Source organism: Onychostruthus taczanowskii, unplaced genomic scaffold, assembly GCF_017590055.1.
Source record: "Onychostruthus taczanowskii isolate IOZ18803 unplaced genomic scaffold, ASM1759005v1 scaffold74, whole genome shotgun sequence".
In the NCBI taxonomy this organism is placed as follows: domain Eukaryota; kingdom Metazoa; phylum Chordata; class Aves; order Passeriformes; family Passeridae; genus Onychostruthus; species Onychostruthus taczanowskii.
The window spans coordinates 1359825-1375990 of NW_024505229.1; the positions used below are offsets into that span (position 1 = coordinate 1359825).

Here is a 16166-nt window from a genome sequence, read left to right on the forward strand (position 1 = left end):
ATGATTACCTCCCATTTGATTTGCATAGCCCGCCTGAATTTGCATAGAGGCGCGAGCTCTGTGCGTCCCATCTCATTTGCATCGCGCGCGTGCTCCCGTTCCCCTCTCGGCCCGCCCACCGCCCTTTCGCTCTCATTTGCATACAGATCGCGGTTGCTCTGCCCTCCCTGTTTCATTTGCATACAACGCGCGGCTGCCCCGCCCTCCCAGTTTATTTACATACAGCACGCGGCTCTCCCTCCCTCCCGGTCTCATTTGCATACAGCGCGCGGCTCTCCCTCCCTCCCGTCTCATTTGCATACAGCACGCGGCTCTCCCTCCCTCCCGGTCTCATTTGCATACAGCGCGCGGCTCTCCCTCCCTCCCGGTCTCATTTGCATACAGCGCGCGGCTGCCCCTCCCTCCCGCTCTCATCTGCATACAGCGCGCGCCGCCGCGCGCGTGACGCGGGCCCGTTTTCCCGCCCCGCCGCTCCCCTTTTCCCGCGTGTGCGGTGCCCGGACGCGGTTTCCGTTCCCCGCTCCGCCGCGCGCGAGCTCCGCCGGTTTGCATGCTGGGCGCGCGGCGCGCGGCGGGGCGCGGAGCGGCGGCGCGGAGCCATGTCGGTGGCGCTGCGGGGCTGCGGCGGGGCCCCGCGGGGCCGGGCCGGCGAGAAGCAGTGCTGTGAGTATCCCCGGTGCTGCGGTGCTGAAGGGAGGGGGGCGCGCTCCGTGCCCGCAGAGAAGCGGAGCCAGTAACGGGAGGGGGACGGGGCTGCGCGCGTTGCCCCCGAAGCTGGCGGGTCCCCGTCCTGCTGCCTGTCCCCTCCCGCCGTTCCCCTGTCCCCAGCCCCCGGCTGCTGCATCCATCCCCCTCCCGTGCTTTTCGCCCCAAATCCGCCCCTCCGCCGGCGTTTCGGGAGCTTGCTCGGGCTGTTCGCTCGGAGAACGTGACCGTTTTGTTAAAAACATCTTTCGTTCGCCCTTGACGGCGCTGCCCGGGCGGTGAGTGCTGTTAACACTGCAAGCCCCATTAGGCAGCGGTGCTGCCGGTCCGCCTCATTAGCAAACACCTGGAGAGCACGGAGTGATCACAGCCGCTCATTAACGACAGGGACACACGGCGAGCCCGTCCTGGGATGCACGGAGGTGCTTTATCCCCGGGAGATGGGGTGACGCTGTGCTGGGTCTCACTTTATGCTCTGCAGCACCCCTGATGCTGTTTTGGGGTGGTTTTGGGTTGTTTTTTGTTGGTTGTTTTCTGCAGCATGGGCTTCTTACATGACCAACTCCCCGACGCTGATCGTGATGATTGGGCTGCCTGCGAGGGGCAAGACCTACATGTCCAAAAAGCTCACCCGCTACCTCAACTGGATCGGGGTGCCCACCAAAGGTGGGTGTGTGTGTGGGGGGACATCCCTGCCCCGTGCTGTGACACCTGCCAGTGGAACGCCCTCACCCTCTCCTCTCCTCTGTGTGAAGTGTTTAATTTAGGGGTGTATCGGCGCGAGGCGGTGAAGTCCTACAAGTCCTACGACTTCTTCAGGCACGACAACAAGGAGGCCATGGAAATCCGCAAGTGAGCCCCTGGCACGGGCTGGGTGGGTCCCTGCAGGGCTGGGGGCACTGCTGTCTTGGCAGGCTGTGTGTGTGAGGAGCAGAAAATAACCCGGAGTCCCTGGGGAAGGGAGAAGGAACAGCACAGCCTGTGCAGGGATCCTGTGTGGGAGTTTGGGGCTGGCACAAAGCTCAGGGGCTGCAAGGGTCGCGTCACAGTGGAGGTGCCCCAAGATCTCTGGGGCTCTTAGGGCAATTCAGGGGTGTTTGAATCCCTCCCTGCTGGCTCAGAAGCTTTGCTGTGGGAATGCTTTCCATCAGCTGTGACCATCCCTATTTCTGTCCTGCAGACGCTGTGCCCTGGTGGCTCTGGAAGATGTGAAGTCTTATCTCTTGGAGGAGTGCGGGCAAATAGCTGTAAGATCCTCTGCACTAAAAATAGTCTTATGTCAGGGCAGTTCAAAGCTGCCTGGAGTGTTGAGGGACCTGATTTGGGGTTTAAAAAGTCTGAAGATAAACTTGCTCAGTGCTCCTTCCTCATTTTCTGCCAGGTGTTTGATGCGACCAACACGACTCGGGAGCGCCGGGACCTGATCTTAAATTTTGCTAAGGAAAATGCTTTCAAGGTAGTGCTTTAATTGTGTGTGTGATTAACTGTGTGTTTAGTTTGCAGTCACTGTGGCTCCCTGGCACAGGAGTTTGACTCTGAAATGTGCTTCCTTGCCTCCTCCCTAGGTGTTTTTCGTGGAGTCTGTCTGTGATGATCCAGAGGTCATCGCTGCCAATATCCTGGTGCGTGCTGCCCTTCCCGGGCTCATCTTGGGCTCTTGCTGCAAGGTCATGGGCTCAGGGAGCTCCTGGGGAATCTCTGCAAACGCCTCCCTCTCACGTTTCACCTGTGGAATAAGCAGCTGGGATTTGCAGGTTTATTAAAAGCCAGAGATGCCGTTACGTGAGAATGTGGAAATCGAGTGGAGCCGGGAATGGGTGACCTTGGAGCGCTGTCCTGGCGAGGGAGGGAGGGCAGAGCTCTGAGCCAGCGGAGTCTGTCAGGGCCAGCCACTTCAGCGCCTTAAGAGTCGCCCTTTGTTTCCTCTCCAGGAGCAGGTTTTTCCTCAGGGCAGCGTTAAACAATGCGGATCTGTTTCAAAAGGGGGGGAATGTTATTCATCTTTTGTTCCCTCTTGAGTTTGCTTAACTCACAATGTCTGTTGGGCAGGAGGTGAAAGTTTCCAGCCCTGACTACCCAGAGAGGCACAGGGAGAATGTCATGGACGATTTCCTGAAGAGGATTGAGTGCTACAAGGTCACCTACCAGCCTCTGGACCCGGATGCTTATGACAAGTAAGCAAATCCCTTTGTCCTTGGGCACATGAGCTGCTTTGCTGTCAGGATGCTCCAACACCTCTGCTCTCCCCAGGTGTGGCTGTGTGCAGGTGAATCACAGGTCCCAAGTGAGATTTGAAGGGGTTTTTCTCTGTGTGCTGCAGAATCACAGGATGGTTTGGGTTGGAAGGGATCTCAAAGCCCATCCCTAAGAGCCATGGGCAGGGACACCTTCCACTATCCCAGGCTGCTCCAAACCCTGTCCAGCCTGGCCTTGGTCACTTCCAGGGATCCAGGGGCAGCCACCCTGTGCCCACCTTCCCAGGGAAGGATTTTTAAGCCCAGCAGTTCAGAGCCTTTCCTAGAGGAGCAGTAGCTGGGTGACACCCCCGGGTGCTCATGCCTCATTTTTCAAACCACCCATGTGGGTGTTCTTATTTTATGTCCACTCCAGAGACCTTTCCTTCATTAAAGTGATCAATGTGGGCCAGCGGTTCCTGGTCAACCGAGTGCAGGACTACATCCAGAGTAAAATTGTCTATTACCTGATGAACATCCACGTCCAGCCACGCACCATCTACCTCTGCCGGCACGGGGAGAGCGAGTACAACCTCGTGGGCAGGATTGGTGGGGACTCTGGGCTCTCAGCCAGGGGGAAGCAGGTATGTGTGTGCCCAGCAGCCCCTGGGGGCTCTGCCTGTGCCGTGGGAGCCAGGGCTGGTGCCTTGGAGTGGTTACTTGATACAGATGATGCCTTAAGCTTTAGCTTTGGTGTTTCTCAGGTTCTGTGCTTGTTGTGGGACTCCTAACCTCCCTGGGGTTTTTCTGCCCAGTTTTCCCAGGCACTGAAGAAGTTCATTGAGGAGCAGGAGATCGTGGACCTGAAGGTGTGGACGAGCCAGCTGAAGAGGACAATCCAGACAGCAGAGTCCCTGGGGGTGCTCTACGAGCAGTGGAAGATCCTCAACGAGATCGATGCTGTGAGTGACAGGCTGCTTAAAAACCTCAGCTTTTCTAGGTGGGGAATAATGTTTAAAACCAAATTAATCCCCATAAACCTTGATTTATGTTGGAATCCTGGATGCTGAGGATTTTCAGCCTTCTGTGCAGAGCACTGCATTTGACCTGAGGCTGTGGAGAAGGCTTCCAGAACTGATTAATAGCACTGGGATTGTGGGTGTGGAGTTGGTCAGAAGTGTGCAGTGTCACAGAGTAGAAAACTTAAAGTTTAGGGTTTCAGAATATAGTAATAAATGTGAAGCAAGGTGGAGGTTTTAGGGCAGAGACAGGTTGTTGTTCTTTACCTTCTTCTTCATGGGTTTGGGTGGGGAGTAATGTTTAAAGCCAAATTAATCACCATAAACCCAGCTGATTTATGTTGGAGCTGAGAATTTTAAACTTTCTGTGCTGAAAGGCATGGACCCACAAGAGAACACTACATTTAACCTGGGGCTGTGGAGAAGGCTTCCAGAATTGATTAATAGTACGGGGATTATGGGTGTGTAGTTGGTTAGAAGTGGGTAATGTCACAGGGTGGAAAATTTAGAGTTTAGGGTTTTAGAATATAGTAATAAATATGAAGCAAGATGGAGGTTTTAGGGCAGAGACAGGTTGTTCTTCTTTACCTTCTTCTTCCTTCTTCTTCATGGGTTTGGGTGGTATTTTATAATTAAATAGAAAAGTCCACACTGTGGGCTTTGAGAGATCAGTTAGTGGATTAAAAAGGAAAATAATCTAGGTATAATTTCTTAATTAAATAGTTTAGCCTTAAAAAACCTTATAACAAAAAATAATTTACTATTTTATACCTTACTAATAAAAGACTACAGAACTTATGGCTGTAAGGCTGTAGCACTAATAAGGAACAATAAACACCTAACTCTAAACATGAACTGTCATCCCAAGTGCCTTCAATCTTAACCCCAACAAAAGTAGGAAAAACAAACAAAACCCCCACAATTTCAGTTGATTTACAGCCATGTTTTTGTATCACAGACCTCAGCCTTCCAGGATGGGGTTTGGGGTGGTTGGGTGGAGGGCTGGGAGTGTTCAGAGCTGCCAGGTCTTGCTGGGACATTCCAGGTGGTGTGGAGGAGGAAAAGAACACTGAACATCCCAGACATCTGTCACACCCTCCTGGCTGGGCAAAGGTTGCTGCTCCCACTCTGATTCTCTCAGGAAATTGCAGGGTGGTTGCTGGGGAAGCAAGGGCTCATTTTTCATCCCTGGCAAACACCAGGGATGTCATCCTTTTTAGTTCTGAGATAAAACCAAAGCCCAGCCTCTCCAAACCACCCTGGAACCACAGCTGGGGGCAGGGCTGGGTCAGATGCAACACCTAAAATTTCCATGCCATAAAGGGAACCCTGATCTCAGCCTCTGCTTTTCCTTCCCTCTTTGTTTGCCCTCTGATGAAATGAGGTTTGTGGTAACCAGTTTTTCCTTCCCTCAGGGGGTCTGTGAAGAAATGACCTATGCAGAAATTGAAGCCAAGTATCCAGAAGAGTTTGCCATGAGGGATCAGGAGAAATACCTTTATCGTTATCCTGGAGGGGAGGTGAGGACCCTAAAAAACAACAGCAATGAAACAATCTTTTATGTGTGGGGTTGGAGTTAAAACTGACTCACATTGAGGTTATTCTGCCAATATCTGTATGCAAAATTGCAAATTTTCATCCTTATTAAAGCATTAGGATCCCCAGTTCTCTTCTGAGGGAAATGTTTCTTGATTTCCCTCACTGGGGATCAGGAGAAATATCTTTATTGTTATCCTGGAGGAGAGGTGAGGACCCAAAGAAACAACAACGCACAATGCAGTGAAACAAACATTTATGGGATTGAGTTAAAACTGACTCACTTTGAGGTTATTCTGCCAATATTTGAATGCACAATTGCAAATTTTCATCCTGATGAAAGCATTAGGATCCCCAGTTCTCTTTTGGGGGAAATGTTTCTTGATTTCCCTTATTGGGGTGTGCAGATGATGCTTTTCCATGCATTAATTTGGCCTCTTGCTGTGCTGCCCTCAGACACCATCAGGGGGTTTCTGCATCCCAGGCCTGAATTGTCACTGAGAAACCATCTGGGGAACAAAATTACCCTGGGTGTGGCCTGGAGTCATTGCTGGCTTTACCTCACAACCTGTTTAAATGAATCATTTACTATTTTATTTGGTTTTTTCCTGACTGCACTCACTGAGTTCCCAGTACTCTGAGCCCTCCCACGGTCTGAGGTTCTGACACTGAATTTCACTTTCTGCTCTTGCCTTTTTTTGGGTCTTTTTTTTTTTTTTTTTTCACTATTTTTACCACATGACCCATAACCTCCTTTAACTTTCTGCTGCTTTTAACTGATATTTCCCTGAATGTGACGCTGTTAATTGCCACCTCTGTTTAACCCTGTGTTTACACAACCCCTTGACCAATTCCTGTTTGGTTTTCCAGTCCTACCAGGACTTGGTGCAGCGCCTGGAGCCAGTAATTATGGAGCTGGAGAGGCAAGGCAACGTCCTGGTTATCTCCCACCAGGCTGTTATGAGGTGTCTCGTGGCTTATTTTCTTGACAAGAGTGCAGGTACAAAAATAAAGGGATGGCTCCTCTCCCTGCTTCCCCTCACGGGGTTTTTGGGAGGGTGGTTTGGAATGATTGTGTAGATTTTTTTAAATTTTTTTTTTTTTTAACAAGGTATTTTTTTTAACAAGCTGTTTAAAAAAGGAGGAAAGGAAATGTTTCAGCAGTGCTTTAACCCTTGCACTGCAGCAGTGCAGGGAGCTCCCTGGGGATGTGTTTTGCTGCCCAGATGTTGTTTTGGAGCTCTTTTCAGCAGCAGTGCTTACAGAATGTGTAAAGGACTGGTTTTTAATGCAAAGAAAAATAAAAATTCATCATTTTCTGATGAATCAAAGAGCCTCAGTGGCCTGGAAGGGTTGGCAGGAGTGCTCCACCCCAGGGAAATGCTGATTTCTTGCACAGCACACACACCTGGAAGGTTCCAGTCTGCTGCAAGCTCCAGTGAGTGGCACTAGAGCTTCATAAAACTTTTAATGGCATTAATAAACTTCTAACAAACTTCATGAACTTTTACATACAGCTCAGAATAAGTCTCCTGTGGGCCCATGGCAGCTGTTGCTGAGGTGCTTTCCCAGCCATGTGCCACTGGTGAGGTTTCCTCTGGCTGGCCCTGAGCACTGGAAATGGAATTATGGAATTATTGGGGTTGGAAAAGCCCTTTTGGAGGCTGGAGTCCAACCCCTAACCCAGCAGTGCCCTGAGCCAGCCTGGCCTCCACTCCCATTTCCAGCTCCTGTGTTTTGGTTTCCTGTATTTTCAGGCTGCCAGCAGTGACTGTCTGGGTGCCATCCCCAGGCTCTCACTCCCAGGACAATTCCATGCAATCCTGGCACGGTTTGGGTTGAAAGGACCCTTAAAAGGGTTTAGTCCAACCCCTCTGTGAGGAGTGGGGACATCCCACTGCTGCTGTGGGGCTGGGGAGGGGGCAGGGGGGCTGTGGCATCCCAGGTGACCCCAGACCACCTTTCTGTGTCCTAGATGAGCTGCCCTACCTGCGCTGCCCCCTCCACACCATCCTCAAGCTCACACCTGTTGCCTATGGTAAATACCTGCTTTATTTTCATTTTTTAGTTTTAATTCCTCTCCTGGTTTGTGTGTGGGGATGTTAGGGGCACGTTTGGGTCCGTGTGTGGCAGCACCTGGCCATGCTCTAGAAGCTTCTGGTAATGCATAAAGAGGTTATTTCCTGGTTAACATATAAAGGGTTAACACAGAAAAGGGTTCTGGAGGTGCAGGGTCTTCTCCCCTGGCCTCTCTTTTAAACAATTGGATTTTCTCTGTGGGTGAGGAAGGCTGTGCCTCCAGACTTGGGGTGCAGTCAGTTAAAACTGGCTTTTCTGTGCAGCCCAAAGGACTCAGGGCTGTGCTCTCACACTTAAAAACCACCAAGTGTAAAATTCTGGCCGTGGGGGGAACTGTGGATTTATGAGCTGGGTTATTTTTATAAATCAGAAATTTATTCCTGTTCATTTCCCTGCTGTTTTTTAAATAAATTATTCATATAAACCTCTCTTTCTCTTGGGTGAAGGCTGCAAAGTGGAGACAATTACCCTGGATGTGGAAGCAGTGAACACCCACCGGGAAAAACCCTCTCACAATTTAGTAAGTTTTGCTGCACCCCAAGTTTTCTTTATTTTACACCAAATTTTAGTCCCACACCAAGCTTTTGACTTGCCTGTGAATAAGTTTTCTGGCTCCACCTTTTCCAGAGTAAGTCACAAACCCTCTTAAACACTTGCTGGAACTGCCTGGTGCCTTTCATTGAGCAGAAGGATTCTCTTCAGAAATAACACCCAAAAGCAGAATTAATTTCAAGGTGCATTAGTGCTTCCCAGGCCAGGGGGGATGTTTTTCAGAGCTGTTGTAGGGAGCAGAACGGGGAAATTTTGGGCATAAGATTTAAACTCCAGGTCTTGTTCTCAGTTTTCAATGCAATGTTTGTTGCTGGTGCTTTTTGGTAGTTTCAAAAAACTTGGTAAAAGGGTTAAAGTGGATTTTTCTCCTTGTCTTGATGAAGTTTTCTCTTTCTGAAATCCTCTCTCTGCCATTATTTAAGTTGCTGTTGACCATCCACCTTGTGACCACCTCCTGAATCTGGGGGAGCTGCTGACCTCTGAGGGCCTTGATTTGCAAACCCTGTTTTCCAAAGAGACTGCCAGGGAAACCCTCAGTGACTGCCTCTAATTAATTCCCCCAATTAGAGAGCACAGACCAGCTCTGCTGGCTCACAGGAGCTCTGAGTGCAGCTGATTTTAGGTTTTGTCCATTTAGGCTTTCTGTTGTAGTTTGTGAAGATCCCTTGGGCTGGGATCTGGTTATTCTGAGGGACTGGGGAAACTGGGAACCTGCAGCTGTGGCTGGAGGCTTTGTGGAGCTGCCAGATGCCAAACTGAGGACATTGGGCATGAATTGTGTGGATCCAGCATGTCCCTGCTCGCCAGGGGTTGGATTAGTTGATGTTTAAAGGTTCTTCCAACCCAAACCACTCTGGGATTTATCACTTTTCCAACTTCTCTGTGACCCCTGCATGGAAATCACTGCTGCCCACTTGGAGGCTGCTTCTGTTCTTTGCTTTGCTTGGGTTACACAGCTGCTTTGGGGCAGAAGGAACAGGAAGAATGGAGAGTTTTCTATTTGCTTCTTCCTTTTTCCCCCTAAATTGATCGTGCAGAGAGAAAAAAAACAAAACAAAAAACACCAAAATAAAAAAACATACAGAGCCACCTAAGCAAAACAAAAGTCCCAAAGGGAAGTAAAACTGCTGAAAAATGACTTTCCAGTTGTCTCCAAAATGGATGAAGTTGTTTCCCAAGCTGGTGCAGGGCTGGGGAAGGCACAGCCCGATGCGGGGTCACTCAGGGTGGGGTGCTGGAGGTGTGTGACGTGGCTTTAAACTGTGGTTCCCCCTTTTCATTCCTGGTGATTCCCTCTGTGTGGGATCAGCACGACCTCCCCAGCAGGCAGAGCCCTGTGAGGATGAGGAGGAACAGCTTTACCCCGCGGGCCAGCGCCGACACCGTAAAGCGCCCGCGGCACCACAGCCTGGGCAGCAAACCCCTCCACCTGCTGGGGCCTCTCCCATCCCTGGAAGCTCGAGGGCCTTTCCCATCCCTGGAAGCTCGAGAAGGGGCTGAGCAGCCACAGCTGGAAGTCACTGTCCAGGTGGTACCTTCCCTCTGCTCCCCCTCCCCACCATCACCGGGGTCCTCTCCGAAATGCAGACCCTGCCCAGGATCTTGAGCAGGGGCTCTGTTTCTGCATGGAAATTAGCCAGCCTGGATTGGATTAAGGACAAAAAAACAGCTGGGAAGCCCCTTCAAAACCAACCCCAACACACCAAAATCCCCCCCATCCAGCTGGAGTTGTGGTGCCAGTCTGTCAGAGTTGGGCTCCACGCAGGTTTCCATCAGTGCCACAGGGATTTGGCAGGGGGTTTAATTCTGGGTAGGATTTTGCTTCTGGGCTAAAACCTGATTGGAAAAATTACAAATACCCTCTTTGTCCCACTCTTTTACTGCAGCCAAGTGCTGTCCCTGCCTTCTGTCACCTCCTGCTGCGACACAAACCTGCCCTGGGCTAACAGGGAATTTCGGGGCTGCTTCACTCCTCCTCATTTGCTTTGCTGCTTTTCCTATTTCAGTCTCCTTTAAAATGCACCACGAGCCCTGCTGTGCTTCTCTGTTTCCTTTGCAGCCTCCAGAGGGAAATGCTTGCCTCTGAGTACCACTGCAAGCAGCTTGGGTGTGCTCTCTTTGGGGTTAGTAAGTCGGATTTCTCTTGATTTGTGTTGCATGGAAACCACTCTGAGCAAACACAAAGCCATGAATCTTGTGCTGACATTCTGGGGGACCTCAGTGGGGGCTGAGCCTGCTGATCCAGGGGCTCCAGCTGGGCTTGTGCTTGTGCTGGCTAATGCAAATTGTGGTTTTAGCCCAGCTTGCTCCATCCCTGGACTGGGACATGGGATGGCTCTGAGCAGGGCAGGTCCCAGCTGTGTCCCAGGACAAGGTGTGGTGGCATTGCTGCTCTCAGGAGTCACTGCATCGTGGATTTATCTTTGTTTTTCACTGTCTGAGTGTGTTCCTGGTGTCTGTTGGGCCCTGAGTGAGGCAGAGGAAGGAGTTTTGTCAAAGCTCTGAGTACTTATTGTGGTTAATTTGCAAGGTGGTCACTGTGATGCTTCTTGGGTGGTTCTGGCAGTGTGATTCCCCATGGAGAAGGTAAATAAAAGTGAGCAACGCTGAGTAACCAACCTGCCTCCTTCCTCCTGAGCTTGTGTGGGCTCAGGCTGAGATGGGAAAACCCTTCAGGGGGGCTTGGCAGGAGGCTGAAGGGTGATGTAAAGAGTGAAACAGGTCTTTGTGTGTCAGACAGTGCCCTTTTCTGACCCAGAGATGGGGCAACTGACGGGTGTTTTAAAAACTTTTATTCCATTTTCAGTCTCATGAGAAGGGTGAGACAATGCACCATCACGATCAGAAGCCAATTATTTCCTAATTACATTATAAGCATTCTTTGGCTTATCAGCTTTTTGCCACACCATGCTGTAAATGCCTTAAAGCCAATCACCTAAAATTACCCCTCGTGGGTCCCACTACACCCATTTCCCACATTGGTGTTCTGGGGTGGAAGGGATGAAGCAAATCCTCAGGTGGTTCCTGCCATGGGCAGCAGTTCCATGGGGCTGGACTCACCTCTCCAAGAGCTGAGCTGCCTCCAGCTTTACCCTGTCCTGCCTTCCCTGCTGTGACCTGTCCTGTTCCTCTCTTCCCTGCAGAGAATGGCCGCTTGAGCAGTGTAGGGGTTCCTGCTTTCCCCTTGGATCCAGCTGGGAATTCCAGGACTCCGGGACTGGAGCATCCCTGGGGCGCCGTGAGCCACCCTGGCCAGTACTTGCCTTGAACTGTGATTTTAGAGCCTGTCTGTGTCTTTTCTTTCCAAATGCTGCAATGTCTGTCCACGGGGCTGGAGAAGATTTCCTGTGGAGATTTTTCCAAGCTGCTTTGAACGCTCCTAAGCCAGCGCATCGCCGGGTGTTGGAATAGTGTCCCACGTCTTTCCTCCTGGCCAGGTGCCAAAATTAACCACAGTGGGAGGACAAAATAGTCATGTTTTTGCTCACTGAGGCAGCTTTCCTTCAGAAAAGGCATTTCCAGGCCAAACCCCCGAGGTTTTATTTCTCCATTTCCAAGTTATTTCCAAGTTCAAACTCAATTTTTTTTTCTGGTTTTCAGCCACCCAGGGAGCTCCAGGTAGGGCTTGACTTTCCCTCCTTGAGTGCTGGTGTGAATCCCCCAATCTGAGCCAGTTCCTTTTTGCTTGGATGCTCGTTCCAGGCTTCTGCTTGGATGTGACACCCAGGTCAGCACATCCATCCCACGGGCTGCCTCCTGTGAGGGACAGATGGGAATAAACCCTCCTGCCCCTCTCTGGAGGCAGCACAGCTCCCAGTGCTTTAAATCCCACCTCAAGCCCTATTTTAGCTTCTCCTCCCTACCTAAACTCCATCCTCTCACTCATTTTTCCTGCATTTTGCCGGTGTTTTATCCATTTACCCCAGAAAATGGGAGCATGGCTGAGACCAGCAGGGGCATGGTTTGTAGGAAGCACAAGATTTTTAAAAGTTTTATTTTACATCAAATTTTAGGCCCACAGGAAGCTTTTAACTTGCCTATGAATAAGCTGTGAATGTTCCCAGTGCTGCCTTTCATAGTTTTAAGCTGTTGTAGAGTTTGGTGCAGCTCTGTGTCTTAACTTAAATCCTTCCCTTAAATCCCCACCAAACCCCAAATTCTCAGTTCTCTCCCACAAGTCTTGACTTGCATTTTGCCAAACTCCATTTTACCCCACTCCAGCTGTTCTTGCAATAAGGGCAGCACCCTCAGGTTGGGTGAAGAAAGGAACATTTTGGTACAGAGCAGGAGGCTGTTCTGGACCTGCTGTTCCAGGTGACTCCAGGATTTCTCTGAGCATTTCTGGGCCCCAGAAGTTGCTTATTTTAAATGTGTAAATAAATGTTGGATATACCCACAGCAGGGAAACTGTGCCCTGGCTGTGGAGGAGCTCAGCAACCCCAGAGCTTGAGGTTTAACTTGGGTATTTTGAGCTCAAACTTGGTTGTTTTAAACACTCCCAGAGCTGTAATTTGATAAAACTGAGATGGAGAGGACCAAGGCACAAATCTGGACCCCTCAGGATTTCTGAGGAGCAGAAAAATCTGTTGATCTAAAGCGATTGTGCCACAGAGGGGTGAAATTTGGTGGTGAGAAATTGAGTTTTTAATAGTTTTTCTCCTCAGGGTTTCACCACCCAGGTCTGGTTTTCAGTTTTAAATCTTTTTGTGCTTAGAAATAAACTAGAAAAAAAAAAAAAAAAGAAATGTTGAAGGAAGAGATTTCTATGGCAGTCCTCACTGCCACACTCCAAAGTGCTCTGAACGCACAAACCCGTCCTTGTCAGGCTGGCTGCTCTGACCAAACCCCTCCTGCTCTGTGGAAAAAGGAGTGGAAAATGCACTGTAGGATGTTTACGCACAAAAATGCTGGGATAACTTGCTGAAGAGTTCATGAAGTTCATGTCACTGAGCAGTAAATGATTGTAAGGAGACAAAAATATATATTTTTACCTGCTGGGATTTGTGAATGTTGCTGTTGATGTGTTGTTGGTGGTTGTGAGGGTTTTTTTTAATCACTGCTGAAAATCAGGTGTTTTGCAGTTTGGGTCAGTGGCTGGGGGTCCCTTTTGGGGCTGTGGGATGGAATTTAATCCTTCTCTGCAGTGTTTGTGCCTCAGTGCTTTAATTAAAGCTTTTTCCTCCTGCATTTTAGCCTTGAGAAGGTTTAAAGCAAAGATGTCTGGGGCAGAGCAGCAGCAGATTTGGGAGCAGATCCCTGAGGGTCCTGCTGAGCCCTCGGGGCTGCAGGGCTGGGGTGATGCCAGTGGGCATCTCCTGGCAGCTCCCTGTGCCAGGGATTTCCTTGAAACCACCTGATTTCCTTGGCACTGGCCGTGCAAACACCCCAGAACAAACAAACATTGCACAACCGGGGGTTTTGAGGTGGTTTTGGTGGGACAGCTCAGCAGGGACACACAGGGGCAGGCAGGTCCCACTGGAGGGGACAGCAGCCAGCTCCACCTGTGCTGCTTGGAACGGGAGCACAGAAAGTCAGGGGGTCACAAACCCCCCCCAAGTGCTGGGGAAATGCTCAGGAAGATGTCAGGCTCACATCCACACCTCCAAATCCACCTCCAAACCTCCAAATCCACCTCCAAACGTCCAAACCCACCTCCAACCCCACCTCCAAATCCACCTCCACACCTCCAAATTCACCTCCACACCTCCAAACCCACCTCCACACCTCCAAATCCACCTCCAAACTCACCTCCACATGCCCAGCTCGTGCTGTCAGTGGGATCAGAGGTGGGTTTGGAGGTAGATTTGGAGGTGTGGATGTGAGCCTGGCACCTTCCTGAGCATTTCCCCAGCACTGGAGGGGTTTTGTGACCCCCTGACTTTCTGTGCTCCCGTTCCAAGCAGCACAGGTGGAGCTGGCTGCTGTCCCCTCCAGTGGGACCTGCCTGCCCCTGTGTGTCACTGCAGAGAAAAAGAAGCTAAAAACTGCTCCATCTCTGGGAAAAACTGCAAAATGGGGGACAAGAGTTCAACCCAGCCTGGCTGACTGGTCTGTGTACCCTGGCTGTGACCTCAGAGCTGTCACCTCTGCCTGGTGTCCCCTTCCCAGCAGCTGGGGTGGGTGACACTCAAACCCAGCCTGGCCTGGCTGCCAAGGGGGAACTGAGGGAGGAGAGGCACCAGCACCAGCCTGGCCAGAGCCACCCTGGGGTGTCCCCAAGCCTCACCCCGTGCCCCTCTGAGGGCTCTGGGTGAGCAGTGCCAGTGCCACCCCTGCTTGTCCCCCTGCTGTCCCCCTGCTCTGTTTGCACTGCAGCTCTGCCTGGAGTGTTTGGTGAGAGGGATCTTACCCAGCTGCTTGTGAACTTTCCTGCTCTGCTGCCTTCTAAGTGTGTTTTTTTTAATGTTTAAAAGCTGCAGTGTCTGTCAGCTCGTGCTGTGCGTTGTGTGCTCTGTGCACTTGAGCATAAATCTCTGTCAGTGTTTATTTACAATAAAGAGACTTTAAAAAAACACAGATAATGCCCTCTGTTCTTTTCCATTGTTTGCTCTAACTCTCCACTGTGTGCTGGTTTTCTGAGGAGCTCGGGGAGTCTCTGGGATGTGTTTGGAGGAAGAGGGGCTGCAGGGGTGGGCAGGCGTCCTCTGCTTTGGGAATCTGAGTTGAAAATGGGAGCTCTTAAACCCTACTGCTGTTCCCCTTCTCTCCTCAGTTTTAAGGGTGTTTTTCCTGGAGGTCAGGATCTCAGGGTTTCCGTGGAACTGAGCTTTAAGGTCCTTTCCAAGCAAATTCTGGAATTCTCTGCGTGTTCAGCTCCAAGTGGTGCTCCCGGGCCCTCGTGAGCTGCTGAGCTCCAGCTGGGGCTGCTCCCATGGCTTGGGTGGGGCTGGCTGCAGAAACCCCTTTTGGAATGCTGGCCATGGCTTCCTGAGGCCACAGGGGATGAACTCAGGGTGGCCTTGCCCTGGGGTGAAGCAGCTCCCCTGAGTCTTGTATTTGCAGGGTTCCCAGATGAAGGAATGATGAATCTGACTCCGTGTTCTCAGGAGGCTAATTTATTATTTTATGATCTATATTATATTAATGAATACTAAACTAAACTGTACTGAAGAATACAGAAAGGATACTGACAGAAGGCTAAAAGATAATAATGAAAAGTCGTGACTCTTTCCAGAACCTTGACAGAGCTTGGCTGTAATTGGCCAATATGCAAAAACAATTTACATGAAACCAATGAAACAATCACCAACCACACTGGATAAACAATCTCCAACCACGTCCCAAAGCAGCAAAACACAGGAGAAGCAAATGAGGTAATACTGTTTTCCTTTTTCTCTGGGGCTTCTCAGCTTCCCAGGAGAAGAATCCTGGCAAAGGGATTTTTCCAGAAAATATGAACACCACACCTGAGGACACCCCTCAGTGAGCCTGAGGTCCCAATGAAGCAGCTCAGCAAGGATTATTTCAAAGACTTGGCACCTCCACACATAAAAACCAAACAATTTCAACATCTGCTTGGGTTGCATTCAGTTTTGTAGTGTTTTGCTCTGGGGGTGGAATAAACTCCTTCCTTCTTGCTCGGGAGGAGTTAATGATTTATGGGTCAACGGGCCAGCTCTGCTTTCTGCAGAACTGAAGTTTCTCTCTGTGGGGCCAGATCTGAGCATGTGGGCTCTGTAAAACTCCTCCTTTGCCCGGGGGCCTGGAGGAGAGCAGTCCCTGCTCCATCCTGTGAGTGCTGAACACACCAGGGCTCTCCATCTCCTGCCTCCACAGCTCCAGGTAAGACAAATCCCAGCCTGGCAGCTCCAAGGGCTGCTCCTGGGAGCTGGGCTGGAGCTCCTGTGCAGCTCCAGCAGGAGCCCAGGCCAGGAAATTAAACCAGATTAAAGCAGGAGGTGTGACAAGGGCTGAGAGAAAGGCAGAGGAGGGAAGCAGGCATGGGAGGTGTTGGGGTCAGGGCAGGGAGCACCCAGGTCAGGAAATTAAACCAGATTAAAGCAGGAGGTGTGAGAAGGGCTGAAAGAAAGGCAGAGGAGGGAAGCAGGCATGGGGGTCAGGGCAGGGAGCAGCGAGGGGGACCCTCATTCTCAGGAGGCAC

At 50.7% G+C, this 16166-nt stretch overlaps 1 protein-coding gene across 6 annotated transcripts; it reads left to right on the forward strand.

Moving 5' to 3' along the window:
- Positions 1-457: 457 nt before the first annotated feature.
- On the forward strand, positions 458-12806 carry PFKFB2 (6-phosphofructo-2-kinase/fructose-2,6-biphosphatase 2). 6 transcript variants are annotated; one of them, XR_005953979.1, is made up of 16 exons: positions 458-1371; positions 1461-1557; positions 1886-1952; positions 2087-2161; positions 2271-2327; positions 2755-2879; positions 3316-3523; positions 3695-3841; positions 5314-5418; positions 6305-6434; positions 7410-7472; positions 7960-8033; positions 9375-9593; positions 10125-10188; positions 10596-10651; positions 11209-12806. XR_005953979.1 is itself a non-coding variant. In XM_041422554.1 (16 exons), exons 1-15 carry the CDS (start codon positions 1118-1120, stop codon positions 10149-10151), a joined length of 1530 nt encoding a protein of 509 aa, XP_041278488.1. In that variant the 5' UTR covers positions 458-1117; the 3' UTR covers positions 10152-10188; positions 11209-12806. The 6 variants fall into 6 exon arrangements, 5 of the variants coding, with proteins under 5 accessions (XP_041278488.1, XP_041278486.1, XP_041278485.1 ...); XM_041422554.1 differs by lacking the exon at positions 10596-10651 and having other exon boundaries at positions 458-1127; positions 1246-1371; XM_041422552.1 differs by lacking the exon at positions 10596-10651 and having other exon boundaries at positions 458-663; positions 1246-1371.
- Positions 12807-16166: the final 3360 nt, after the last annotated feature.